The following is a 27,210-nucleotide window of genomic DNA, read 5'->3' as shown; positions in this document are numbered from 1 at the left end:
AACTTTTTGTACTTCACGCAGCAGAGCAGTGGAGAGTGGGCAGAGTGCCCTGGGATTCTGCTGTAAGCTAGCAAGTTGTCTTCTAAGGAAATGCAGTTTTCTGCAAAAAGAAAAAATTAATGTAAAAAGTCCACAAGTGTTTCCAGACACTTTTCATAGAACACTTTATTTACGTTGCCCCTAAATACATTCAGACAATTGTATATGTATAACTATAGATATATGTATGTATGTTTCTATACACACAAAAAATTATATACATAATTGTACAAAGTTTAACAATTAGTTTTAGTTAAAAATGTTGACTCTGAGCTTAGTGAAAAAAATTTGGGTATACTTTTAGGTCATTGTATCAAAGCCAGTGGCCATAAAACCTTATCCCAGAGACAGAATAATTCAGATATGAAAGAAGGGTGGAGTGAAAGGTGTATCTTCTATAGGTAGCACTGTATTTATATCGAGAAGGCCAGTTTGTTGCAGGCCTGAAGGTCTAGCTTTCTCTTCATTCTCTAAAAATGTTTAGGAGGATCAGCTACTTTTTGCCACTGATATCAATGTTGAGAATCATATGATAACATAGATTTACCCTCTCTCCCTAAAATCACTGTATTGCTTATCAGTAGCACAACTGCAAACATGTGGTGACTTAATGCAAAAAGAAGTGCTGTGTAAATGAGCAATGTAGTTGCAAACTGTATACAAGTCAATATAAAACTCCAGAACCTTTCGGCATCCACTTGTCCCCTTACATCAGCCCCTCCTCACACCTCTCCTAGTGGTATTTTTTATTGTAATGAATGGCATCCCTATCTAGCCAGGTACTCAAGCCAGAAAGCTAGGAGTCTTTTTAGTGATTTTCACCTGGTTTGCTTAGCAGTTTACTAGCTGATTTCCCAGGTTCCAGTCTTGTTTTCCTCTAGCCCATTTGCCACACTGCAGTCATCATGAACTTTCTGACTTACATCTGTTGCCTTTATCCAATGTCCAAAATTCCTAATTTCGTTCCAGACCCCTTGCGACCTGACCACAGCTGTGTCTTGAGCCTCACACCTCCTAGTCCTCTGTGCTGTTCAGCACTGCAGCCTCTCTGCATTGCTTTCACTTGTTGGAGTATCACATTTTGCGTTTCTTGTGGACTTCAGTATGTTATGCTCTTGACTTATTTAGAACTATTCCTTTCTTTCTCTTTTTTAGGCTACTACGCCATCCTTTTGATCTTGAGTACTGTTTTCTTGGGAAAGCACTCTTGACTCCCCAGGCAGGGGTCATGCCTCCACTTTGTACTTCCATAACTTTCTGCAGCTTCCTTTGTCTTGATATGTGACACACTTTATAATAATTTTTTCTGTGATGGTCTTTCCCCCAGTGTCACAGTACCAGAAATGTGTTTCTTTTTCTATATTGTGTCTTTAGTGCCTGCAAGGCAGGTGATTCTAAATAAACGAATAAATGAGGTGTGGTGGAAAAAAATAAATGTAGAATGTGTATGTGAGAAAGGAGGGGTGATGGGGAGGATGGAAAAGATACAAAAGCAGTGAGGAAGGGCAAGGCCATCAAGGACCACTCGACAGGAGCCAAGTGAGGCGAAAGTAAACTAGCACTTGGCAGAGAAGAGCAGGGAGGGATGCATAGGGGACACCTAAATAATACAGTACTCTAGTCTAACAAGTAAGTTGTATCTGTCATTTTCTAGTTTGTGTTTGTAAATAGCGTAGATGAGAAAAGCTCAGTTGTTTAAGGTGATTGCTGGAGTAACTTGTAGAAAGTCAAGGTGCTTTCATTCTAGAGGGTGATGGGCAGCCATTGTGGAGTTTTTAAGAGAGACAATATGACCAGACACTGAGCGAAGATTGTCTTTGTAGCATTGTCTAGGGTTAATAATAAACTCTACTGTAAGAAGCTAGGTAGTTTACACTTAAATTTATAGAGAGACTTGGATAAACTCTTGGGAAACTGGGGGAAATATAAATTCTGTTGAAAAGGCTATAGTAAATTGAGATAGCTGGTTATTTTGGGTGTATTTTTTTATAATCACATTTTTCATGTAGTTTTCTAATGAATTTTAAAATGTTTAATTTGTTTCCATTGTGATTTATTCTCTTTTAATAACTGGAGAACTCAGGCATGGTACAGTGGCTCATGTCTGTAATCCTAGCGCTTTGAAAGACCAAGGCAGGAGGATTGTCTGAGCCTAGGAGTTTGAGACTAGCTTGGGCAACATAGTGGGACCCCTCCTCTCTACAAAAATGTGTTTCTTTTTCTATGTTGTATCTTTAGTGCCTGCAAGGTAGGTTAGAAATTTGGAAGTAAAGTGCAATGAAATATAAAGTATCTGGGAGGTTTCACTTGCTAGTGAAGAGACAGTAGCAAGAGCAGTAAGAAGCTCCAGTTTGGCTCTGAAGGGAGAGCTGTTTTTACTGTATTGTTTGTGATGGCTCCAGAATCTCCATTATGAGATATCCAGTTATTTTTATTTTGTTTTTAAGAGACAGGGTCTCATTATTGCCCATGCTGGCAGCCTCTACTTCCTGGGCTCAAGTGATCCTCCTGTCTTAGCCTCCTGAGTAGCTAGGACTACAGGTGTGTGTCACCATGCCATCTAATTTTCTAAATATTTATTTATGTATTTATTTTGAGTCAGAGTATCACTCTGTTGCCCATACTGCAGTGCTGTGGCATGCTCACGGTCACCCCAGCGTCTACCTGCCTGGACTCAGACGATCCTTCTACCTCAGCCTTCCAAGTAGCTGGAACTACAGGCTCACACTACTACACCCGGCTAATTTTTTTGATTTATTGAACAGATGAGGTCTTGCCAAGTTGCCCAGGCTGTTCTTGAGCCTGTGGGTTCAGGCACTCCTCTCACCTTGGCCTCCCAAAGTGCTGGGATTACAGGATTGAGCCACCACGCCTGACCTTATTTTTATTTTTGTATGGCGGGGGTCCCATTGTGTTGCCCAAGCTGGTCTCAAACTCCTAGGCTCAGACAATTCTCCTGCCTTGGTCTCTCAAAGCGCTGGGATTACAGGCATGAACCACTGTACCGTGCCTGAGTTCTCCAGTAATTAAAGAGAATAAATAGCAATGGAAACAAATAGTTAAATATTTTTAAGTTCTTTAGAAAACTCCATGAAAAATGTGCTTATTATAAAAAATACACCCCAAATAACCAGATGTTACTATTTGTGCTTATTTTTTCTAGGCCTATTTTTATATATAATTAAAATTATACAGTAGGACTAGTTTTTAAGTCTGTCTTTGCTTATTTAACATCATAGCAGATTATTTTCCCATGTTCTTAAAAATCTGACATAAACAGCATAGGGAAATATAGAGAAACTTCTTCCCTGTATTAGAAGTGCTATAACTTATCCAACTGTTTTTTGGTTATTTATCTTGTTTCTGGTTTTTGTTCTTAAAAATAATGCAAGGCTGAATAATGAACATCTTTGTGCTGAAAGGCTTTTTCTTTCCTTTCAGCTGTTTCCTTACTTTAGCTTAGTTCAGTGGTTTTCAAACTTGAGTATGCATCAGAATCACCTGGAAGACTTGTTAAACACAGATTACTGAACCCCATTGGGAGGATTTCTGATTGACTGGGTCAGAAGGGAGACCTGAATACGTGCATTTCTAAAAAGTCCCAGGTGATGGTGATGGTACTGGTGTGGGCATCAAAGTTCTACACTTGAGAACTTCTGGCCTGTGTTATTGACAATGAGACTGCAGTATTGAGGTTAAGTTTCTAAGTCAGTAGCAGTGATTATGATCTTGAATGAAACTGAGTTCATGTACCAACTTGTATCAGGGAAGCTGAAGGATTGTATTGGCGTCTCAGCATTGAGAATTCATGCAGTTTGTGAACATATGAGTGCTGTGTGCAAGGTTCTTTACTGAGTGTTGTGAGATGTAAGGATACTGTGATGAATAAACCATAGCTTTCTTTTGGCCCTTTCATAATCTGTTTATGAGATAAGACAAGTATATCATAATGAGAAAGGTCCATAAGAAAGTTGCAAACAAAGGGCTTTAAAATTCAGAGGGAGGAGAGGTCATGTTTGGTCTTGAACTCCTGGCCTCAAGGGGTCCTTCTGCGCTGGCCTCCCAAAGCACTGGGATTCCAGGCATGATCCTCTGTGTCCAGCCCCCTCTGGATTTAGTTAATTAATTAATTAATTTTTGTAGAGACAAGGTCTTGCTTTGTTGCCTAGACTGGTCTAGAACTTCTGGGTTTAAGCAATCTTCTTGCCTTGGCCTTCCCAAAGTAATGGATTACAGGCATGAGCCACTGCGCCCAGCCTGTATTAAGTTTTAAAAGGAAATTTCAGTAAGAGAAAATGAGTGATATCTGGCAAATGTGAAATTTGCTGCCACTTTATTTGATTTTGAGTTAGAACCTTGAATGAATTTTGATTAAATTTACTTTTATCAGATAAGAGCATGCCTACCCCTTGCTTTCTTCAGGTTTGCTTAAATATTACATAACAGTGAGACACTTCCTTTTTTGACCTCTCTCATAAACTAGTCTTTCCCATTCTCTCTTTTATCTTTAATGTCCACAACATTGACATATTTTCTTTCCTATTGTCTTTCTCCTGCGCTAAAGTGAGTGCTGTGTTAGAAAAGGCCTTCGTTCTGTTCATGCTGTTTTTTAACACTTAGAGCAGTGCCTGAGTGACGAATGGAGGGTATTTAAGAGAAGGTGAAGGAGAAAAGTATTGGGTTTCCTTTTAGTTTTTTATGTGGGAGCTTTCTTTTGGCAAACTTTCGATTTCAGAATCTTAGATCTTTCATTAGAGATTGTCAAATTTCCACATTACTGTGGCAGGTAAAGGTCTGATTGCCAGCATTTTGGGAGCCAGTTAGGATGAGAGGGCTAGAGCGTGGAAAGGGCTTGGGAAAGACCAGTGTGTCTTGGTAGTGGCATGTTTAAATTCACTTAATTTCTCTTTTTGTTTTATTTTAAATTATTTATTGATGTATTGCACATATTTTGGGGGTAAATGTGATATTTTGATACCTGTATACCATGTGTAATGATTAAATCAAGGTAATTGGGATAGCCATCATCTCAAACATTTATCTTTTCTCTGTGTTGTGAACATAACAAATCTTTTCTAGCTATTTTGAAATATACAATAAATTATTGTTAACCATAACTTCCTTACTTACTATCAAATACTAGAACTTACTCCTTCTGTTTGACTGTATTTTTGTACTCTGTAACCATTTTCTCTTCCTCTCCCCTTCTCCCCTTTCCTTCTCAGCCCCTGGTAAACACCATTCTACTCTCTACTTCCACGTGATCCATTTTTAGCTCCCACATATGAGTGAGAATCTTTCTTTTAAAACTGTCTTTGTGGCTGGACATGGTGGCTCACACCTGTAATCCCAGCACTTTGGGAGGTGGAGATGAGAGGATTGCCTGAGCTCAGGGGTTCGAGACCAGCCTGAGCAGCGTGATAAGACCTCGTATCTACGATAAGTAAAAATTTAGCCATGAGTGGTGACGTGTGCCTGTGGTTCCAGCTACTTGGAAGGCTGTGGCAGAAGGATTGCCTGAGCTCATCAGGTGGAGGCTGCGGTAGCTGTGAGCATGCCACTGCACTCCAGGATGGGTGACAGAGTGAGGCTCAGACTCAAAAAATAATACTCCTGCTACTAATAAAACTTTCTTTGTGTAGCAATAAATTTGTGTTTTAAGCTTCTGCTGCTGTATTTTGAGAACATTCCAAGTTCATTGCAATGACTTTGAATACCATAGCAGTGATATTTGTTGAAAGAGAAGGAAAGCATCAGCTCAGATATTTTTAGAGAGAGAGAGAGAGAGAGAGAGAGAGAGAGAGAGAGAGAGTGTGTGTGTGTGTGTGTGTGTGTGTGTGTGTGTGTGTGTGTGTGTGTGTGTGTGTGTTGGGTATTGGGGTTTCTGTTAGAGTGCAGTGGCTCCATCACAGCCTCAACCTCATTGGCTTAGGCAATCCTTCCACCTCAGCCTCCCGAGTAGCTGGGACTCCAGGTATATTCCAACATAGCCTGGCTAATTTTTTTATTTTTGTAGAGACAAGGTCTCACTATGTTACCTAGACTAATCTCGAACTTCTGGGTTCAAGCAGTAGTCCTCCCTCTTTGACCTCCCAAAGTGCTGGGTTTATAGGCGTAAACCACCATGCCTGGTGTTAGACAGTTTTTAAAGAACTCAAGTCACCCAAATTGTCTTCTAAATTTCTCCTGATTTTAGAGGAAGCAGCAGAGCTTCTGTTGATGAAAAGTGATATATAGTTTGTATTGGGCACTTCTTAATGCATCGCTTCAGGAAGGATTTATTGCCTGGCATTCTCGTTTTAGTAATATTGCAGTTGGTTAGTAGGTTTAGATGCTGATGCCTGTTTTACCTTTATTTCAGAGAAGCTTGATTCTTTGCTCTCAGACTACGATATCCTCTCCTTATCCAATATCCAGCAGCACTCGGTAAGAAAAAGAGATCTACAAGCCTCGACACATGTAGAGACACTGCTAACTTTTTCAGCATTAAAAAGGTAATTTGAATTATTCACAGAATAATGTTGGGAAGGTCAGGGGCTTGGTTTGGAAAAAGCAGAAAAATAAAGGTTTCTTTGAAATCATAGGAAATTACATTTTAAAGATTTGTAATTGATATATTCTGTCATGATTCTTATATAGTATAATGCCTATTCTAAAATTCATACTGATGAGTATTTTAAAAAGTAAATGGAGCCGGGCGTGGTGTCTCATGCCTGTAACCCCAGCACTTTGGGAGGTGGAGGCGAGAGGATTGCCTGATCCCAGGGGTTCGAACCCAGCCTGGGCAACTCGGTGAGACCTCATCTATACAATAAATAAAAAAAACTAGCTGAGTGTTATGGTGTATACCTGTAATTCCAGCTGCTTGGAAGGCTGGGACTGAAGGATTGCCTGAGCCCAGTCGATTGAGGCTGTGGTGGCCATGAGCGTGCCACTGCACTTCAGCCTGGGCAACAGAGTGAGACTCCAACTTAAAAAATAAGGCTGGGCGTGGTGGCTCAGCCTGTAATCGCAGCACTTTGGGAAATCAAAGTGAGAATTGCCTGAGCATGGGGGTTCGGGACCAGCCTGGGCAACTTGGTGAGACCTTGTCTCTACAGTAAATCACACATACAAAAAAACGAACTGGGCATGGTGGTGTGCACCTGTAGTTCCAGCTACTTGGAAGACTGAGGCAGAAGGATTGCCTAAACCTAGCAGTTTGAGGCTGTGGTGGCCGTGAACGTGCCGCTGTACTCCAGCCTGGGTGACAAAGAGTGAGACTCCAACTCAAAAAAAAAAATAAAGTGACCAGACATGGTAGCTCACTTCTATAATCTCAGCAGTTTGAGAGGCTAAGGTGAGAGGATTGCCTGAGCCCATGGGTTCGAGACCAACCAAGGTGACTTGGCGAGACCTCATCTCTACAATAAATAAAAAAATTAGCTGGGTATGGTGGTGCGTGCCTATAGTGCCAGCTACTTGGAAGGCTGAGGTGGAAGGATCACCTGAGCCCAGCAGGTCGAGGCTGCAGTGTCCTTGAGCATGCCACTGTACTCCAGCCTGAGCGACAGAGTGAAACTCCAAATCAACATAATTAATTAAATAAAACAAAGTAAAAAATAAAAAGTAAGTGGGTGTTCCAAAGGTATTAATGGTGGTAATAATGTTTATAAAATTCTAAAAAAAATTTAAATGAAATGCTTATTTAGCCAGGTGTGGGTGGCACGTGGCTGTAGTTCTAGCTATTTGGAAGGCTGAGGTGGAAGGATGGCCTGAGCCCAGCAGGTCGAGGCTGCGGTGACTATGAACGTGCCACTGCACTTCAGCCTGGGTGACAGAGTGAGACTCCAATGCAAAAAAATAAAATAAATAAATAAAATGTAATACCTTACATTTTTGGTAATACTTTAGAACCACTAACTGTGTACTAAATATAATCTTTTATCGTAGAGATGAGACCTTGTCAAGTTGGTCTCGAACCCCCGGGCTCAGGCAATCCTCTCGCCTTGTCAAAAATGCTGGGATTACAGACTTGAGCCACCGCGCCTGGCCCAGTTTACTCATTTTAAGCAGTTGCATAAATATTCCTATTGTAAGAATTGTAACAATACCTAACACTAATACCTTACAGATGGATATTGTTTAACCAAAGTGATGTTTTTTTCCTGTGACAAACAATAATCCAGTGAATATCTTTGTAAATATATACCTTGTGTAGGTGTTTTATAGGAAGCATTCCTAGGAGGAGAATTATTGGGTTGTCAAGTATATGTATACTATAAATATTTATTAATATTGCTGTGGTTTCTCCCAAAGAGAGGTAATTTATTATTCCAGCAGCAATGTATGAGTTTACCTGTGTCCTGTGACTTTTGTCAATACTAGGTTTTGTCAGTCTTTTACTTTCACTCCTCTGAGAGGGCATGGTATCTTTTTTTTTTTTGAGTTGGAGTCTCACTCTGTGGCCCAGACTGGAGTGCAGTGGCTGCTCCCGGCCACTGCAACCTCGACCTGCTGTGCTCCAGCGATCCTTCTGCCTCAGCCTTCCAAGTAGCTGGAACTACAGGCGCACGCTACCACGCCCGGCTAATTTTTTGATTTATTGTAGAGATGAGGTCTCGCCAAGTTGTCCAGGCGGGTCTCGACCCACGGGCTCAGGCAATCTACTCACCTCAGCCTCCCAAGGCGCAGGATTACAGGCTGAGCCACTGAGCCTGGCTGAGGGCGTGGTATCTTATAGTTGTTTTGATTTCATTTTGTGTGAAATTAAGCATGTTTATAAAGTATTTGTTTTATTTTTCTATGAACTGCATTTTCATATCCTTTGACCATTTTTTATTGGATTTGTCTTTTTGGCTGTTAAATTGTAATAGTGCTTAGTATATTAAGGAAATTGGTCCATTACTGCCCATGTTATGGATACTTTATACAAAATTTTTGGTACTATATTTTAATTTTTCCTAGCTATTGCCATCATCCTTAGGTTAATTTTGAATAGCTTCTTTTTTGTTATGTTAAAATATTACAATATTGGTTATTTAGCTTTCAACTACAGCACATTTGAGCAGAGGAATAATAATAATAATAACTCCGGTTCATCATTTGCCTATTTTTTGTAATTTACTAGGCACCTTGCATAATTTATCTCCAGTTGGAACCATACTCTGCATAGATGTTGTTGTTCCCTTTTTCTAAGGCCAAGACAAAAGAAAATCATCGAGACTTGGAGAGATTAGTACCTTGTCTAGCATCTCTCAGCCAGTAAATGGCAGATAAAGGATTTTTTAAAAGTTCTGACTCCCCAAACATGTATTATTTCTGCTGTACTGTTAAAGAGTTTGGTGAAGATGAGTAGATATAGTAAGAAGAAATGAATAGGAACAAGGGAAGAAGGAGGAAACAATTAAATGAAAACAACTTAAATTTAGTTTTCTGGGTTGCTTTTGAAGTTAAATTTGAAGTGGCCTGTGGATTCCTTACTCAAGGGAAAAATATTTCCATAGCCTTACATAATTCTTGTTTGTGTTTCATAAATGACATTGATTTATTAAGATAATGTTAAACAATATCTACTTGTTATCTTCTCTCTGTGTAATGAAGCAGGGGAGTTTGTAATTCATTTTATGGTTTCCATCTTGCATGTCTAATGCGAAATGTGTCTAACAGTCTAAAGAGTTTTGTACCAGGTTCTTTAAAATCTGTTATTTCATTTAACCTTCAAAACCATTTAGTTAGTGGGTGAGATTATTTTCAACTGTAGAGAAATACTTAGGTTCAGAGATGAAGGCCAGGGTCAAACAGTGAGTAAATGGTGGAGGAAGGATTTGAGCCAAGTTTGCTAGACTCCAAAGCCCATGTAACCTTTCCTCTCTATCATATTGTGTTATTAAAGCTTAAAAAGAAAAAACAAAACAAAACTGAAGTAACTGAAATGATCAGTTTGTATCAGGGCTGAACTTACCTGTGTGAAGGCTCCCATTATTTGGTGACGGTGGTAAATGAGAAGATTCTGTTTTTAGAAAACAGTGAAAGGCAAAGTGATTTAAACCAGGATCATCATGTTAAATTTGGATGTGACTAGTAGAGATTGAGAGAGCATGGAAATGCTAGAGATTGAATGACAAGTTAAAGTGATTTTAAGAAAAAAATAAACTTTAAAATTTGCCTTATGAGTTAAATTTTCTCTGTTATGAATCAATAAATATTCCAAATTAATGAAAAAACTGCATGTATTGTTTTGATAATTTTTTGATAATGTCAGAATTTTTTGGAAAAAGTTGTATGTTCCTCCTAAAAGTGAAGTATCTCGGATTATTTGAGGTGGTCTAGAACTGGTAGAGAAATGAAAGTGATATACTTGACTCAGTGAACTGTTAAAAATGGATAGGAAAAGAATGTTAAATTCAGGCTCTAAGCACTAGTCTGTAGTCACTATAAATCCTCAAATTGAAAGTCAAAAACAGTCATGAAAATGTTAAAGAAATCTGTAAGTAAATTACTTCCCATAACTTGAGGTGGATAAAATAAACAAAATTTTGACTGACATATCCTTTTAGAGGTTTCATAGCTCAAAAGCTAAAGTTGGAAAATCAGAAAACATGAATTTTGTCATCACTTTAATCTTTACTATAAAGCATATTCTCAATGTGGGAGATGAAAAATGTAACTCCAGTGATTTTTCTAGAAAGAACATTAAGAAAAAGTAATATTGGCCGGGCTCGGTGGCTCAGCCTGTAATCCCTTGCTTTGGGAGGCTGAGGTGAGTGAATTACCTGAGCCTGGGGGTTTGAGACCCGCCTGGGTAACTTGGCAAGACCTCAACTCTACAATAAATAAAAAAAAAAATTAGCCGGGCGTGGTAGCTCACGCCTGTAGCTCCAGCTACTTGGAAGGCTGAGGTGGAAGGATCGCCGGAGCCCAGCAGGTCGAGGCTGCGGTGGCCCGGAGCGGCCACTGCACTCCAGTCTGGGCAACGGAGTGAGATTCCAACTCAAAAAAAAAAAGAAAAAGTAATATTGCAACTCATAGAGAACTTTACAACTGAATAATAAAGCATTTATAATAGAGATACTTTTATTTTCAATGTTCTCAACATAGGTGAAGGGGAGAAATCATAACTGTAAGTGTGTAGGAAGATATGTTTTAGGATAGCAGGAGAAACTGTTCCTAGCTTTTATGAAATAATGCTCTATTGTGTCTCATTCCCTCTGACCATTAGAAAACCACAAGCAAACTAAAATTATACTTGTTGTGCTCAAAAAGTTAAAAATATTTGTTGCCATGGAGACAGTTCCAGTCTAGATTTCTTCCTGGCAGTTTAAAGACTTATGCAAACCCATGGGGAAGTAACATTTCATATTTTCAACATTACAGCAGACAAAATTTGCTTCTGTGGCTGAGATGAATAACATGCCTTTCTTTGTATTTGGTGTTCATAGGCACGTTGAAAGGGATCCGTAAATGATAGTTGGAAAAGTCTTGCTTACCACTCCCAGTTTTTATGTCAGAACTGAATGTTGTAGAAAACAAAAAGAATGTTGAATCAACTAAAGAACTGGAGTGTATATTTAATATCTGTCTTGGATACTTTGTATTTATTTTTCTAATGGTAATTGTGGATTAATTTTTTCCATATTCTTCTGAGAAGATACAAAACGTGAATACTTTCAATGTAGAAAGCATTTATTAATTTTGCAGATCGGTAAAAATTTTCCCATAGTCCACCCAGCTTGATTGCTAAAACTAGCATAGTACAGAGTTTTGAAATAAACCGAGTTCATTTTCCAATTTCATCATTTACTAACTGTGTCGGCCTCAGTTTTTATTTGTGTGAAGTAGAGATATAACATATACAAAGTACCTAACACTGAGTAGGTTTTCAGTAAGTGGTATATAATAATGTTAGTCATTAGTAATAAATTTTTGAAATAAGCAGGACTCCAACTTAACTACCACCTGTGTATTTTTCCTTATTCTTCAGAGTTTTATGGAAAGATGAATGCATACACTTTTTGAGTCTTTATGTGCTGAGAGTAAAATATGAATGTGTTTTTTTCTTTAGGCATTTTAAACTATACCTGACATCAAGTACTGAACGCTTTTCACAAAATTTCAAAGTCGTGGTAGTAGATGGTAAAGATGAAAGCGAGTATGCTGTCAAATGGCAGGATTTCTTCAGTGGACACGTGGTTGGTTAGTATGGAGCTACTTGTTTGCACTTGTATCTGGGATGTTAGGTCTCCAAATCTAACTTTATTGCATCTTCTTTTTGGTGGGTGGGGAGAAGGGGTAACATAGAAGTGCTATTCTTTGACTGTTTTATTTGGACAATTTAAGATTGGAAGCAGAAACATTCTAACAGGAGGAAATGGGTTTTACCTCGCATGTCATACTGGCTGGCTGGTTTAATGGTTAACATTAACCTTTTGCACTCGGAGACATCTCGTGGATCACCTACCAGTAACTCAACTGCACTGTAGTGAAAAACGAATCACTTCATGTGAAAAGTCTAGAGTTGGAACCAAATATTTTATTGTAATGATATTTGACTTACAGGCCATTTGCCTTGCTAGACTCTGGTGTGGCCGCCATGTGCTCTTTGAGTTATGGCTGTCACCAGGCTTCCTGGCTTTGATCCCCCTCCTCTACCTTGGGAAGGTGAATCTTTCTTTCTCTTTTACTCTCTCTCTAATTTACTTTTAAACAAACTATATTTTCTAATCTTTAAAAAAAAGATATTTGGCTTACAATGGAATTTTGGACATTGAGGAACTTATTACAAAAAATCAATATTTTATATCTTATAGCTTTCTAATGTGTGGTAACGTGCAAAATGGTCACTGACATGCATTGTGGATTCATTGATACATGTTGTGTAATAGTAATTTGTTTGATGTCTTCCACCTGGTGTTTTTCTGTTCCAGCAGACAATGCAGTCTTTTTTTCTTCCTCCCACATTAATAATGTGTAATTTATTGTCCAATCTGTGCACTGTGAAAGCACAACACTCTCTTTCTATGTAATGCCAACTGATTTTTAAAAAATGTATCTCTTAATATATATTCCATTTTTTAATTTGCTTTTTTGTGCAATTTGAACGGAAAACTTCAAGGAAACATATATTTTTGAAAAATTTGGTCTAGCATAAGTTTGTCCTGTATAATCACCAGCAATTTCTTTATGTACCCAGAGAGGAGACATCCAAGTGGTTTGCTGGCTTTACATTGTCCCCCTCAGAGGGGACATCCAAGTACAAAGGGTTAATTTCCTCTCAAGTGATAAGAATTTAACCTTCTCTTGTCTTCAGCAAAGATTGTAGTCTTTATGAGATTTTAGACAGAGAGGCTAAGATATAAAATAATTTACTTTATGATCCTATTATGTATTTATTTGAGAAAATATATCTAGCAAGCAGTTGCAGTTTACTTTTTGACCTTTTTTTTACAATATGAAAAAAGAAGTGGCCTTGAAATCTCCAAATAGTATAGTTCAAAGGCCTGTACATTTTAAATCATTCTTTCTCTCTTCTCTTAATAATTCCTTACCTAGAAGTAGATAAAGTTGTTCCAGAAGAAAATCTGCAGTTTTGTTTGTTTTGGAAAAGGTATAGAACTAGACTGAATGAACTAGACTGGAGGCTGCATCTTAGGAAGTGAGAATTATCTAGCTGCTTTTCTGTGCTTTTGTTTCTTGGTTCCAGAGCTCTCACAGGACCTAGGTTCTGCTCTGGTGAAGGGTTTGGTTGATTTTTATTGATAGTAGTGCATAGTTTATTATTTGATATGTATATTTTTAAATAATAAAAATAGTCTTTTTTTTCCTGTTAAGGTGAGCCTGACTCTAGGGTTCTAGCCCACATAGGAGATGATGATGTTACCATACGAATCAACACAGATGGCACAGAATATAACATGGAGGTAAATCTACACATGAATTTTTTCTCTAGTTTATATCTCTGATTTTTAAAAAGCTTCTCTATTATTTTAAGATGGCAAAGGTGAAAAGTAATTACACTTATTTTTTTCTCTTTGTATTTAAAAAGTTTTTTTAACCACAAAAGTAAATTTTTTAAAAATGAGTAATATTTTTTACATCTCTAAAAATCTATCTTAAGATGCATCCTATATTTTAAAATGCCATAATTGAGAGTTGCATGAGAGGTGGAAGAGAAAACATCCTCAAAGATGCAGGTAAAGTCTGATTTTTTCCATTTCTCCCTTTCTCTGTTGGACATCAGAAAATGTTAGATCAGTAAAAGGTGATAGTTCATAGTCTGAAAAATTAGAAGAAGAAACTATAGGAAACTCAGACTGCATCCACTCTTCCATTGAAGAAGAAGCAGTAGAAAGCAAGATCAAAGTAGCTACATTTATGTAAGACATATCCATCTATCATATACTAGTCTAGAAAACAAAACATTTGCTACATATTTGTGGACTGAAGTTGATTCTGTGTTTCTTGGAAAATGCAAATACTGTGGGTAGTGACGATAGCACTGAAACAGATCACCTGAAAACTGTGATTAAGGTTGGTCAAAATGAACTTTTCAAGTATATTTGAGTGCTGATTTATGGGTAAGACTGGGTGCTGGTGCTATAAATACTAGGCATTTAATAACATCCAGCCGGGCTCCGTGGCTCAGCCTGTAATCCCACGCTTTGGGAGGCTGAGGTGAGTGGATTGCCTGAGCCCGCGGGTTCAAGACCCGCCTGGGCAACTTGACGAGACCTCATCTCTACAATAAATCAAAAAATTAGCCGGACGTGGTAGCGCACGCCTGGAGTTTCAGCTACTTGGAAGGCTGAGGCGGAAGGATCACTGGAGCCCAGCAGGTCAAGGCTGCGGTGGCCGGGAGTATGCCACTGCATTCCAGTCTGGGTGACAGAGTGAGACTCCAACTCAAAAAAAAATCCAGACAACATGACTTTTGTCTATCCATCTTTGTGAAAAATGAATCTTGTAGTATGTTATGGTTTGTTGTTGTTTAAACTATTCCTCCCCCCCCAGTCATTTAAACTATTTAACTTCGATGTTTGAGGAGTCTAGCTTAGCAGAAAGAGTCAGAAATTTAGTACAAAGTCAAGGAGGTAATACTATAAATGCATTCATTCTAGAATAGGCAGATCAATCACTGGGGTATCTTAAATTTGCCTGTTTTTTCAAATCAATTCATTTTTTAAAAAAACGTTTATTTTAAAAACAGATGTTCATTACCAAATTCAGAAAATAGTTTTTTTTTCTTTTTTTGAGTTCGCGTCTCACTCTGTCTCCCAGGCTAGAGAGCAGTGGCACGCTCACAGCCACTGCGGCCTCGATGTGCTGGGCTCAGCACCACTTATTTAATGAATCTTCCATTAGTGCTCACTTGTTTTTTCTAGTTTTTGAAATAAAAAGTCCTGTAGTGAATAGCCTTGGGCACAACTTTTGATGCTTATATTTAGTTGGAATAATCTGGGTGATAGGCAACAGTTTGGGAAGTTAAATGAGGAAACTATAGAAAGCTCTGTCTAGGTTGTGCCAGGACCTCAGATAAACTCTCACATCTCAGTAGCTTAATACAACAAAGGTTTGTTTCTTACTCTCCTTAAGGCTTGATGTGAATTAGGTAGTCTTCCTCTACCCTGTGACTTTGACTTTGGGACGCATGTCTTCTGTGGTTGCCACAGAAAGGAACCAGACAGCTAGAAAATCACACAGGATGTTGTTCAGGCCGGGCTTGGAAGTGGCCTTCCATCCACATTCTAGATTGCTTTGTCTCTGACCTACTACAAAAGGAGGCTGGGAAAGATAGTCATCTTTTGAGCTCAGAAAAACTGTGTGGTAAATGCACACCAATTGTTTTTGCCACAGTGCATATGTGTGCTTATTTCCTTAGATTAATCTATTAAATTAAAATGCATACATCTAGGATCCAAGTTAAATTTGCACAGATTCCTCATTTTTTTCAAATATATGCTTTTGGAGAATTAGGAATTCTGTTTCCATCCGAACTTTGTTTTACTAAGTAATTAATAATTCACTGCAGATGTTTACTTTAAAAATAAGCTCATCAATTTTCTTGAGGAATTTTTGTATCATATTAATAATTTTTAATTTAGAAAGTGGTTTATAACTTAGAATGGTAATTTTCATATTTTTTATTGAGTAAATCTTATTTTTACTTGCCTTGATATATAAATTATTATCATTTGCATGAAAATCTTAGACTTATAAGTGAGCAGGAAGATGTATATATCTTATTTTTAACACATCATCATGAAATATTTTAAACTATCACTGATTTTACTATAGCTTACTGTTGATATAAATAAGCCTAGATTAAACTTAGTGAGATGATTTTTTTTCTCCCCAATTTTTTGTTTTGAAAATGTTCAAATTTACAGAAAGATTAAAAAATACTTGGTAACCTTTAATCAACTGCTAACGTGTCATGTTTGCTTTATTGCTCTATTTTTTTCCTGAATGATTTGAAAATCATCTGCAGACATCATGACACTTCACTCCTAAGTACTTTGTGTGCTTCTCATAAAAGTAAAGGTATTCCTTTACACAACCATAATAAAAGTAACATAATTGAGAAAATATTGTAATACTACAGTATTATATAATAATCTGTCCATAGCCAAAACCTCTAGTCATCCTCAGAGTCTCCTTCCTAGGTGATTTTTTGGTTTTCCAATCAAGCATTCATTCAAGTTTCCTGCCTTTTATTGCATTTTTTATCAAATGTTTTTTTTTCCAGCAGCTTATTAGTAATAGTGGTCATTGGATTATCTGATTTTACATGCTCTTCAAGTTAGGTATTATCACGACTTTACCTAATATGAGAAGTTATGCTCAGGTTAAGTTACTTGTCCAAGGTACATAGTAAGGTAAGGTTGAGGTCTGAATTCAGGTATCTCTAATCACAAAGCCTGCTTTTTCTGTGCTGGACTGGCAATACTGGGAAACAGTCAATGTGAATTTAGAAATGTTTGACTCAAAAGAGAAAAATTTTTATTCATAGGCCAAATGAGCTTTACTATATATGGAAGATTCCTGCAACCCAGGTGTTGGGTTAGTTGACTTTTGAGGTCTCTGCTGGCTCTGATATTCTGTACTTATTGTTTCTTAAATCTACTTCATATAATGAATTACAAAAGGCGCGCACGCGTGTGTGTATTTAACAGCTTTATTGAGATATAATTCACTTTTTGCGTTCTCTTATTTGACATGTACAATTGCATAGTTTTTAGTATATTTATAGAGTTATGCAAATGTCATACCACAGTCAATTTTAGATTGTTTTTATGACCCCAGAAAGAAACCCTATACCTTTATCTAGCTTTCCCCCTTTTCTCCCTAAGTCCCCCAGCTCCAGGTAGTCACCAACCTACTGTCTCTTTAGATTTGCCTATTTTGGTCATTTCATATAAGTGGAATCATATAATATGTGGTCTTTTCGTGTGTGGCTTCTTTCACTTAGGATAATGTTTTCAAGGTTTATACATGTTATAACATGTATCAGTACTTCATTTATTTTTATTGCTGAATGTAGTATTCCTTTGTATGTATGGATAGACCACATTTTGTTCACTAATCAGTTAATGAACATTTGGGTTGTTATATTTTATTGCTATTAACAATGCTGCTATGAACATTTGTGAATGAGTTTTCATCTGGGCATATGTTTTCATTTCTCTTGGATATATATTAGGAGCAGAATTGCAAGGTCATACGGTAACTTTATTTTTAACCTTTGAGGGCCTGCCAGACTGTGTTCTAAAGTGGCTGTACCATTTTACATTCTCATCAGCATATATGAGAGTTCTGGATTTCTCTATATCCTCACTGGTTTTTGTCTTTCATTATATCCATCCTGGTGGTATGGATGGTATCTCATTGTGATTTTGATTTGCATTTCCTTGATCAAGATATGTAATATCTTTTTAATATATATCATGTCTCTATAATATCTTTTCTGTACATTCCCCAGAAATTGACTGGCTCTGATGAGACCAGTGTCCTTATGGCTTTGTTTTGGAAAAAACCAACCAACCAACCAACCTGAAAATATCCTTGTGACTAGGGTAACCTTTGGAGTTCCTTAATTGTGATTTACTTTTGCCTTACAGCATTGTAAATGTAGATGTTTGTGTTTTTTTGTTTGTTTCTTTGTTTTTGAGTCAGAGTCTCACTCGTTTCCCAGGCTGAAATGTAGTAGCATGTTCACGGCCACCGCAGCTTCTATATGTTGGGCTCAGGTGATCTTTCCATCTCAGCCTTCCAAGTAGCTGGAACTACAGGTGCACGCCATCATGCCTGGCTAATTTTTTTATTTATTGTAGAGTCGAGGTCTCGCCAAGTTTCCTAGACTGGTCTTGAACCACTGGGATCATGTAACCCTCTCACCTCGGCCTCCCAAAGTGCTAGGAAACAGGCATGAGCCACTGTGCCCAGCCTAAGATATTTAGAAAACTGCTTTCCTCAAAACCAATAATATATTTAAGGTATATTGTTGCAAGCCTTGAGTTTTTTGGTTTTTTTAAAATAAAAATGTTTGTTCTTTCTCATGCATAAAACCTAGTATTACAAAAATGTGTCAAATACCTGAATGTTAAAGAAGCTAGAATGAAAATAGCACAAATTCGCGACCCGCCTGGGCAACCTGGTGAGACCTCATCTCTACAATAAATAAAAAATTAGCCGGGCGTGGTAGCACGGGCCTGTAGTTCCAGCTACTCGGAAGGCTGAGGCGGAAGGATCGCTGGAGCCCAGCAGGTTGAGGCTGCGGTGGCCGGGAGCGGCCACTGCACTTCAGTCTGGATGACAGAGTGAGACTTCAACTCAAAAAAAAAAAAAAAAGAAAAGAAAATAGCACATTAACCAAAATGTCCAACTTCCATTACCATAGCACTGTATTAGTGCACTCTTTGTTGCTATCGAGAAATAACCTGAGGCTGGGTAGTTTACAAAGAAAAGAGGTTTATTTTGGCTCATATTTCTGCATGACACTGGCATCTGCTGGGCTTTTGGTGTGGCCTCAGGAAACTTACAGTCACTGTGGAAGGCAAAGAAGGAGCAGGCATGCCACATGGCAAGAGTGGAAGCAAGAAAAAGAGGTGTGAGGCTCTTTAAACAACCAACTTTCGCATGAACTAATAGAGTGAGAATTCCTCATTACTGTGAGAATGGCACCAAGCCATTCATGCGGGATCTACGCCCATGGTCTGGTTACCTCCCACTGAGCCCCACCTCCAACATTGGGGATCACATTTCAGCATGAGATTTGGAGGGGACACCCATTCAAACTTTATCAAGCACCATCACCTTTAACAGTGCCAGTATACAGTAGGTATTCCATAAAACTTTTGGATAAATGAATGGAAAAGGATACGCGTTTTTCTCTAATAGTTTTCATAACTTGTGCAAAGTGTGTAGTGCTTTTTTCATATATGGATAAAATAATCATAGTGAATAGTGTATGTATTTACCAGCATAGAAACTCCAAATGGTAAACATTGAAATGATTTATTTTGGGTAAAACGAGTAGTCATTTTACGTAACCTAGAAGTGAATGGTATCTAAGAATAAGCAAAGAATACTGGAATAGTTTAGTCTTTAGAACTTCTTGTTTTTTCCATCTCAGTCATAGATGTTTTCTGTTGTAGCCGCTTTGGAGATTTATTAATGATACTCAAGACAAGAGGATGTTAGTTTATAAATCAGAAGATATCAAGAACATTTCACGTTTGCAGTCTCCAAAAGTATGTGGTTATTTAAAAATGGATAAGGAAGAATTACTTCCAAAAGAGCTAGTAGACAGAGAGCCACCTGAAGGTAAGACTTAAAAAAATATACTTCAGATAAGAAACAAACATATTACAACTATCTTCAATAGGATGGTGGTTAATTGATTAAAAAAAATATGGTTATCAAGAAACTATAGTATTTGACTTGAAAACAGAGTTTTGTTCCAGAAATTCTTAAGTTAACTCTTGTCTAAAATTTGAGAGTGGAAAACCCTAGAAAATAATGAGAACAATAAAGACTGAACTTTTTTTCAATTGTTTTTGAGTTGAAATCTCACTCTGTGGCCCAGGCTGGAGTGCAGTGGCCCAGTCATGACAACCACAATCTCTATCTGCTGGTCTCAGGCGATCCTTCCAGTAGCAGGAACTACAGGTGTGTGCCACCATGCCTGACTGATTTTTTTATTTACTATAGAGATGAGGTCTCGCCAAGTTTCCCAAACTCATCTTGAACCCCTGGCTGGGCTCAGGCAATCCTATTACCTCCACCTCCCAAAGTGATTACAGACATGAGCCATTGTACCTGGCAAGATTGGACTTTAAAGAAGATTGGGGAAAAGGGAAATTGAAGTATTTAGAAATGACTGCAAGTAGTACTGTTGAAAGACAGTGTTTAGAGTTTATAAGAAATTAGTTGATAGCAAGAAAGATCTATATATTGTTTAGAACACAAGAAGATTGTCAGTCTTGGGACAGATCTATTTATAGTCATCTTAGAAAACAATCTTGGAGAGGTGTTCTATTGTCCTCATTTTTTTTTTAAGACTTTAGAAAATATTGCTAGCATTTTAATATATAATTTTTTTTTTTTTTTGAGTCGGAATCTCATTCTGTTGCCCAGGCTGGAGTGCAGTGGCATGCTCATGGCCACCACAGCCTCTACCTGCAGGGCTCAGGCAATACTTGCGCCTCAGCCTTCCAAGTAGCTGGAACTACAGGCTAATTTTTCTTGATTTATTGTAGAGATGAGATCCGCCAATTTGCCCAGACTGGTCTTGAATCTGTGGGCTCAGGCAGTCCTCTCACCTCGGCTTCCCAAAGTGCTGAGATTACAGATGTGAGCCACACCTGGCCTTAATATATAAATTTTTAAGCAGTTTGATTATTTGATAAAACATTCTATTAATACAAACTAATTTTTGATGTGTGATTCTCTCGTTGACATTTTTACCATTACTTTGGTTAATTTGCAAACTTCCTGTACAAGAACATGACTCTTAGCTTCATAGTCTAGTGATAGGTGATTGTTCTACTCTGTTCAGCACTTTTTTTTTTTTTTGAAACAGTCTTGCTTAGTTGTCCGGACTTGGGTAAAGTGGCACAATCTTGGCTCACTACAGCCTTGAACTCCTGGGGTGAAGTGATTCTCCCATCTCAGCCTTCAGAGTAGCAGGTGTGCATCAACATGCCTGGCTAATTTTTTTATTTTTTATAGAGATAGGGTCTCACTCTGTTGCCCAGGCTGATGTCAGCCTCTTGATCTCAAGCGATCCTCTTGCCTCAATCTCCTAAAGTGCTGGGATTATAGGCATGTATCACCATTCTTAGTTATTAAGCCCTTAAAAAATTTTTCTGTATTTTAAAAATTAAGGAGACATTTTTCTTGAATTGTACAATTTTAAAACCATGTTACTTTTCATTTTTCTGTCTTCCTCCAAATTGTTTTTTTGTTCAGGATACCTTTAGGGATACTAAGCTCAAATAAATGTTTCAAAAATATACTAGATTTAAATTGTTACTATAAAAAACTCCTTGTTTTGATGAATTTTGATTTAATAGTGCATACAAATTCATATTAGAGCTTGTTCATCGGGTGAAGAGAAGAGCTGATCCAAATCCCCTGAAGAACACGTGTAAATTATTGGTGGTAGCAGATCATCGCTTTTACAAATACATGGGAAGAGGGGAAGAGAGTACAACTACAAATTATTTAGTAAGTATTTGATACTGCATCAAGCAGTTGGACAAAAACAATTCATGTGGTTGGGTAATCAATTCCATTTAAGAGAGGCTGTGATAATCTGAAACTTAATGAAACCAGATCTATTTAGATACTCTGTTATTTCCCTAAAATAATTTGAGGGTTGTTCTCTGAGGTGTATATATTACAGTGTGGAAATTATAGCTTCAAATTGGTAAAAATCCATCTTACCTTTGAATGAATATTTTCTGCACATTAGAATTTTCATGCAGGTTATGTTTGGCGAGAGGCCATAAAGTAGTTCTTTTTCTTTTTTCTTTCTTTTTCTTTTTTTTTTATTATAAAGATGTGGGGTATAGTTCAGGGTTAGGTATACAAACATTGACTATGTAGGTACCTTTGTTGATGAGGTATGCCCCTCCTCCCCTAGCAGTTTCCCTCAATTGCCAATCCCACCTTCCCTCCCCTATTTTTATTTTTGGGGGCTAAACCATTTTATTGAGATGGAGGGTGAGGGGAGGGAGTAGGAGAGAAGGGGGACTGCAGACAAAGAAGCACTGAACCCTCTCAGACCTCCTGGACTCTACCCCCGCCCAAAGTTCTTTCTTTATACAAGTGGGCTTTGAAAAACACCACTGCTATAATGGCAGTGAACTTGTGCTGTCACATATGTGGATGTATGCTCCAAAGTAAAAAAAAACATGTATTTGTATGAACTCGTGTGTATTTTTATTTTTATTTTTTTGCTTATGTATATATATTTCAGAGAGGAGGGTCACTTCTGTGCATGTTGTGCTAAAGAGCTAACATTGCACTTTAACTGCATGATATTGGTGGGATTTCATGGTCATAACTAACTCTATGGAAGGGATATGAAGGAAAGATTTGAGAAATGTTAACACTGGATTTTTTTTTTTTTTTGAGTTGATGTCTCACTCTGTCACCCAGACTGGAGTGCAGCGGCCGCTCCCGGCCACCGCAGCCTCGACCTGCTGGGCTCCGGCGATCCTTCCGCCTCAGCCTTCCAAGTAGCTGGAATTACAAGCATGCGCTACACGTCCGGCTAATTTTTTGATTTATTGTAGAGATGAGGTCTTGCCAAGTTGCCCAGGCAGGTCTCGAACCTGTGGTCTCAGGCAGTTACTCACCTCAGTCTCCCAAGGCGCGGGATTACAGGCTGAGCCACCGAGCCCGGCTGGATTTTTTTTTTTTTTTTAATTTGGAGTCTCACTGTGTCACCCAGGATGAAGTGCAGTGGCACGCTCACGGCCACTGCAGCTTTGACCTGCTGGGCTCAGGTGATCCTTCCTCCTCAGCCTTTCAATTAACTGGAACTACAGATGCGTACCGTCATGCCCAGCTACCTTTTGATTTATTGTAGAGACGAGGTCTCGCCAAGTTGTCCAGGCTGGTCTTGAACCTGTAGGCTCAGGCAGTCCTCTCACCTCTGCCTCCCAAAGTGCTGGGATTATAGGCTTGAGCCACCACGCCTGGCTAACACTGGATTTTTAAACATTAACTATAATTTTTAAAGTTAGGAGAATTATTTTTCATTGACCTTTTTTGCTAGTATGACCTCATTTGTCATGATAACTTGGCTCTGACCAAAAATGTTATTGAGGGACTAAAGAATGAAGCTGTTCATGAACCGAGAGCTGGTGCAGAAAGACGTCTTTCTCTTTGCCTTGCTTTCCCCATTCTCTCCGTTTTATTCATACCCTCCCTCGCCTTCTCTCCCTTCCCTTCCATGCCAAGTGAATTTATTATGAGGATAGGAAGTCACTGTGATTCTTATTCCTAAGTACAAGAGTCTTGAAAAAGCTTGTCTCTTAATCTAGGTTTTGTATTAAGGGGCTCTTCTATTTTACTTTGTTCACTATGGATATGAATATAATGAAAGGTCTGGTCTTAGAAATTGTGCTGTTTTACAGTTATTTATATTAGCACAAAGTAGTTGCTTAGATCTATAACTTGTTTCACAGTTGTTGGAACAAACTTCAACTACCCAGTTTTGGGGTAATAAACTGTTCTCTTTGAGGAAAAGAGATAATTAGCGTTTTGTTCTTTCCTACGTAATCATCCTTGGTGATTATACTGTCCCTACTTCCTCAGCCTTTCCAGATCAGAGAACAGAGAGAGCATTGCTGAATTGAACCTGATTTCTTCTGACCCTCTTTTTACCCATTCCTCAGAGCTGAACTTTGTGGGTGTGGCTGAGGGAACAGGATTAGCAGTTATGCCCCTTACCTGTTTCTGGGAAAGACATTTGAGGTACTTGCCAAGAGATAGAGTAAAGATGAACTACTCCTTAGAAGGGAATACAGTTGACCCATGAACATAGTGAGGGTTAGGGGCCCTGACACTTCCTCACTGCAGTCGAAAATTCACTTACAAGTCTTGATTCCCCGAAAACTGAACTACTAATAGTCTATTGTTGACCAGAAACCTTACCGATAACATAGTTGATTAACACATATTTTGTATGTTCTTTGTATATATACAATATTCTTACAATAAAGTAAGCTAGAGGAAAGAAAATGTTTTAATAAAACCATAAGGAAAAGAAAATATATTTGCTATTTATTAGGTAGAAGTGGATCATCATAAAGGCCTATATCCTTGTAATCTTCACGTTGAGTAGACTGAGGAGGAGGAGGAAGAGGAGAGGTTGGTCTTGCTGTCTCAGGGGTAGCAGAGATGCAAGTAAATCTGTATATAAGTGGACCTGAGCAGTTCAAATCTGTATTTTTCAAGGGTCAACTATATTTCAAGTAAATTGATTGACTTGTAAATTTCATTTTTTTATAGTTGACTAGAATAACAGTTTTAAGAAACCATTTACTTGTTATTTTGTTTCTTTGTGCAGTTGATTACCTGAAATTTGGGGTAAAGTGTACCATCATTTTATTCTGGTAACAGCCCTTTAAGTCTGGGGCTAGGAGCCAGGAATACTTTAAGAGGTATCAATGATAAAGAGTAACATTGTAATGCTAGTTTTGTAATAGTAGAAACTTTTGTAATGGCATTTTTTTCTAAACTGAATTTTGTTTCTTGTAGATTTTGTATTACATTGCAAAAAGTGGTGAAGAGCTACATTATAATGTCTTTTTTTGTATTTTAATACACCCAGATAGAATTAATTGACAGAGTTGATGACATCTATCGGAACACTTCATGGGACAATGCAGGTTTTAAAGGCTATGGAATACAGATAGAACAGGTATTTATCAATAGATATGGCTTATATTACTTAGTGAAATTATGTGATGTACATAGTTGTCATTTGTATTCAGAACCCCAAAATTTGTCTTTAACATTAATCATAAATATTCTCAAATGCTGGTGATTTTTCTTCTGATAAATTGTACGTCGTTTTGATGTTAATGAATTCTAGATTATGACATTTTCTATTCTTAGGTTCATTTTAGGCAGAAAGCCCTTTTATACTGCTGTACTCTCTCTTAAGGCCTTAGTTAGACTCCTAACACATATTGTTGAATTCTTAGTCAGAAAATTTACTCAAAAATACTGTGTACTGCCAGACTCAGTGGCTCAGCCTGTAATCCCAGCACTTTGGGAGGTCAAGGCGAGTGGATTGCCTGACTGCAGGTTTGAGACCTGCCCAGGCAGCTTGGTGAGACCCTGTCTCTACAATAAATCAAAAATTAGCTGGGCGTGGTAGCGCATGCCTGTAGTTTCAGCTACTTGGAAGGCTGAGGCGGAAGGATTGCCAGAGCCCAGCAGGTCAAGGTTGCAGTGGCCGGGAGCGTGCCACTGCACTCCAGTCTAGGTGACAGAGTGAGACTCCAACTCAAAAAAAAAAATACTGTGTGCTTTTGCAAGGTATTTATATACACAGAACTATTAGGTCTTTCCTCTCAAATAGCCTCTGATTCCTTGTAATCAGTTAATAGAATAGGTTCAACAATGATACATTAATGTCCTCTTGATTATTTCTCATAGTAAAAGTTTTTTCAAATTGTCAAGACTAATTAAAGAGACCGTTCTGACATTGAGTATTACTATGGACAGAGAAACATTTTGATATGTAAATTATATGAATTATTTCTTTTTTCTAGACTCTTTGTATGAACATATTATATGAGGGGAACCCCCCCAAAAAAGGGATTTATTTATGAAAAATTGATAGTTATTCTTACATGTTTAGACTTCATTCCCCTTCAAAGAAGGCGCTTTTTCCACTGCTCAAAACACTTTTTGAACTTGTTGCTTTTGATGCCTTTGGTGCTTCTGGTTTTTTTTTTTTTTTTAATTACCGCTTCCATTTTGGCAAAACGTTTCCCTTTGAGGACTTTTTTCATCCAGGGAAACAAAAAATTGCCTAGGGCAAGATCCAGTGAGTAGGAAGATGGGGGGTACAGGGGTCATGCTGGTTTTGGTCAAAAACTGTTGAACACTCAGTGCTGTGTGGGCAGGTGCCATTGTAAATCACCCATCATGAAATGGGCAAATGTGTTGAAAAAAATCTCCAAAAAAAATTTACTGTGGCCAAATGCAGCCTCACAATAATGCTAGCTGTTGCCAGTGGTTTCCTAGAATACTTACCTAGTGGGAGAAGCCTATTTGTCCTCGAAAAGATAATTCTCATTTTTGGGGGGGGTCCCCCCATATATATGTTCTATAGTACAGACTTTAGAGGGTTTTTAAAAAACTTTTGAAATCCTGTTACTATGCTTGTAAATGTTAAATTTTGATAATATTTAAAACTGAGAGAATTCTTTTTCCCTTTTCATTGTCTTTTACTGGTTTGCACCTAAGTTATTATTTAAATAGATAATATATTCACATGGTACAAAAACCAGTGAAAAGTAAGTTTCTATAACCTCTGTTTATTGTCAAACCAGTTCTTTTCCCCAAAGATGCTCATGTCACTAGTTTCATGTGTATCTTTTCCAGACATGTTGTGTGTTGTATGCATGTACAGTATATGTATGTACCTGTCTGTATTTGACCTAGTGGTGTTCTGCTGTGCTCTTTTTCACCTTGCTTTTACATTTCACTATATGTTAGAGATGATTTCATATTGATACATATAAACCTACCTTATTTGTTTTAAAATAGAGCTGTGTCACATTCAAGTTTTAGAGGACCTATAAATAAAGATCCTTTTTGCTTTAGGAACTTGGAACCAGTTGAAGAACTTAAGAGGAATATAGGAGATAGAAAGTCAGCTTTTTTAACATCTGATAAAAGATGGATTGGAGGATGTGGTTTGGAGGTACAATCATGGTGGTCTTCCAGTAGTTCATCCCAGACTGACCACGCACCACCAAAACTGTAGAGTCTGCCCTAGTAAGCTTACCACTCGGTGGAAGAGGAGACCAGAATGGACCCTTCCTGCAGGGTGTAGGGAAGTAGATATCCAGAAACTGCTGAGTTTAGCAAGGCTTCCTCCTTTAGCCCTAACTCACTAGTTAGAAGCCTTTGTTCCCTTTTTTTTTTTTTTTTTTTTTTTTT

General features: G+C 38.0%; 1 protein-coding gene across 2 annotated transcripts in view; it reads left to right on the top strand.

The window, feature by feature from the left end:
- ADAM17 (ADAM metallopeptidase domain 17) overlaps window positions 1-27,210 on the top strand; it is a 59,769-nt gene that overhangs the window by 5,804 nt on the left and 26,755 nt on the right. For both annotated transcript variants that reach the window (XM_008071191.2, XM_008071192.2), the window contains exons 2-7: window positions 6,401-6,533; window positions 12,083-12,213; window positions 13,849-13,937; window positions 19,671-19,839; window positions 21,611-21,744; window positions 24,863-24,952. In XM_008071191.2, coding sequence (XP_008069382.1) covers window positions 6,401-6,533; window positions 12,083-12,213; window positions 13,849-13,937; window positions 19,671-19,839; window positions 21,611-21,744; window positions 24,863-24,952 — 746 coding nt within the window. The remainder of the gene's footprint in view (window positions 1-6,400; window positions 6,534-12,082; window positions 12,214-13,848; window positions 13,938-19,670; window positions 19,840-21,610; window positions 21,745-24,862; window positions 24,953-27,210) is intronic.

This window comes from Carlito syrichta, unplaced genomic scaffold, assembly GCF_000164805.1.
Source record: "Carlito syrichta isolate Samal-C Ts95f unplaced genomic scaffold, Tarsius_syrichta-2.0.1 Scaffold314155, whole genome shotgun sequence".
Taxonomy (NCBI): Eukaryota; Metazoa; Chordata; class Mammalia; order Primates; family Tarsiidae; genus Carlito; species Carlito syrichta.
This window is presented reverse-complemented; position numbering and strand designations above follow the sequence as displayed.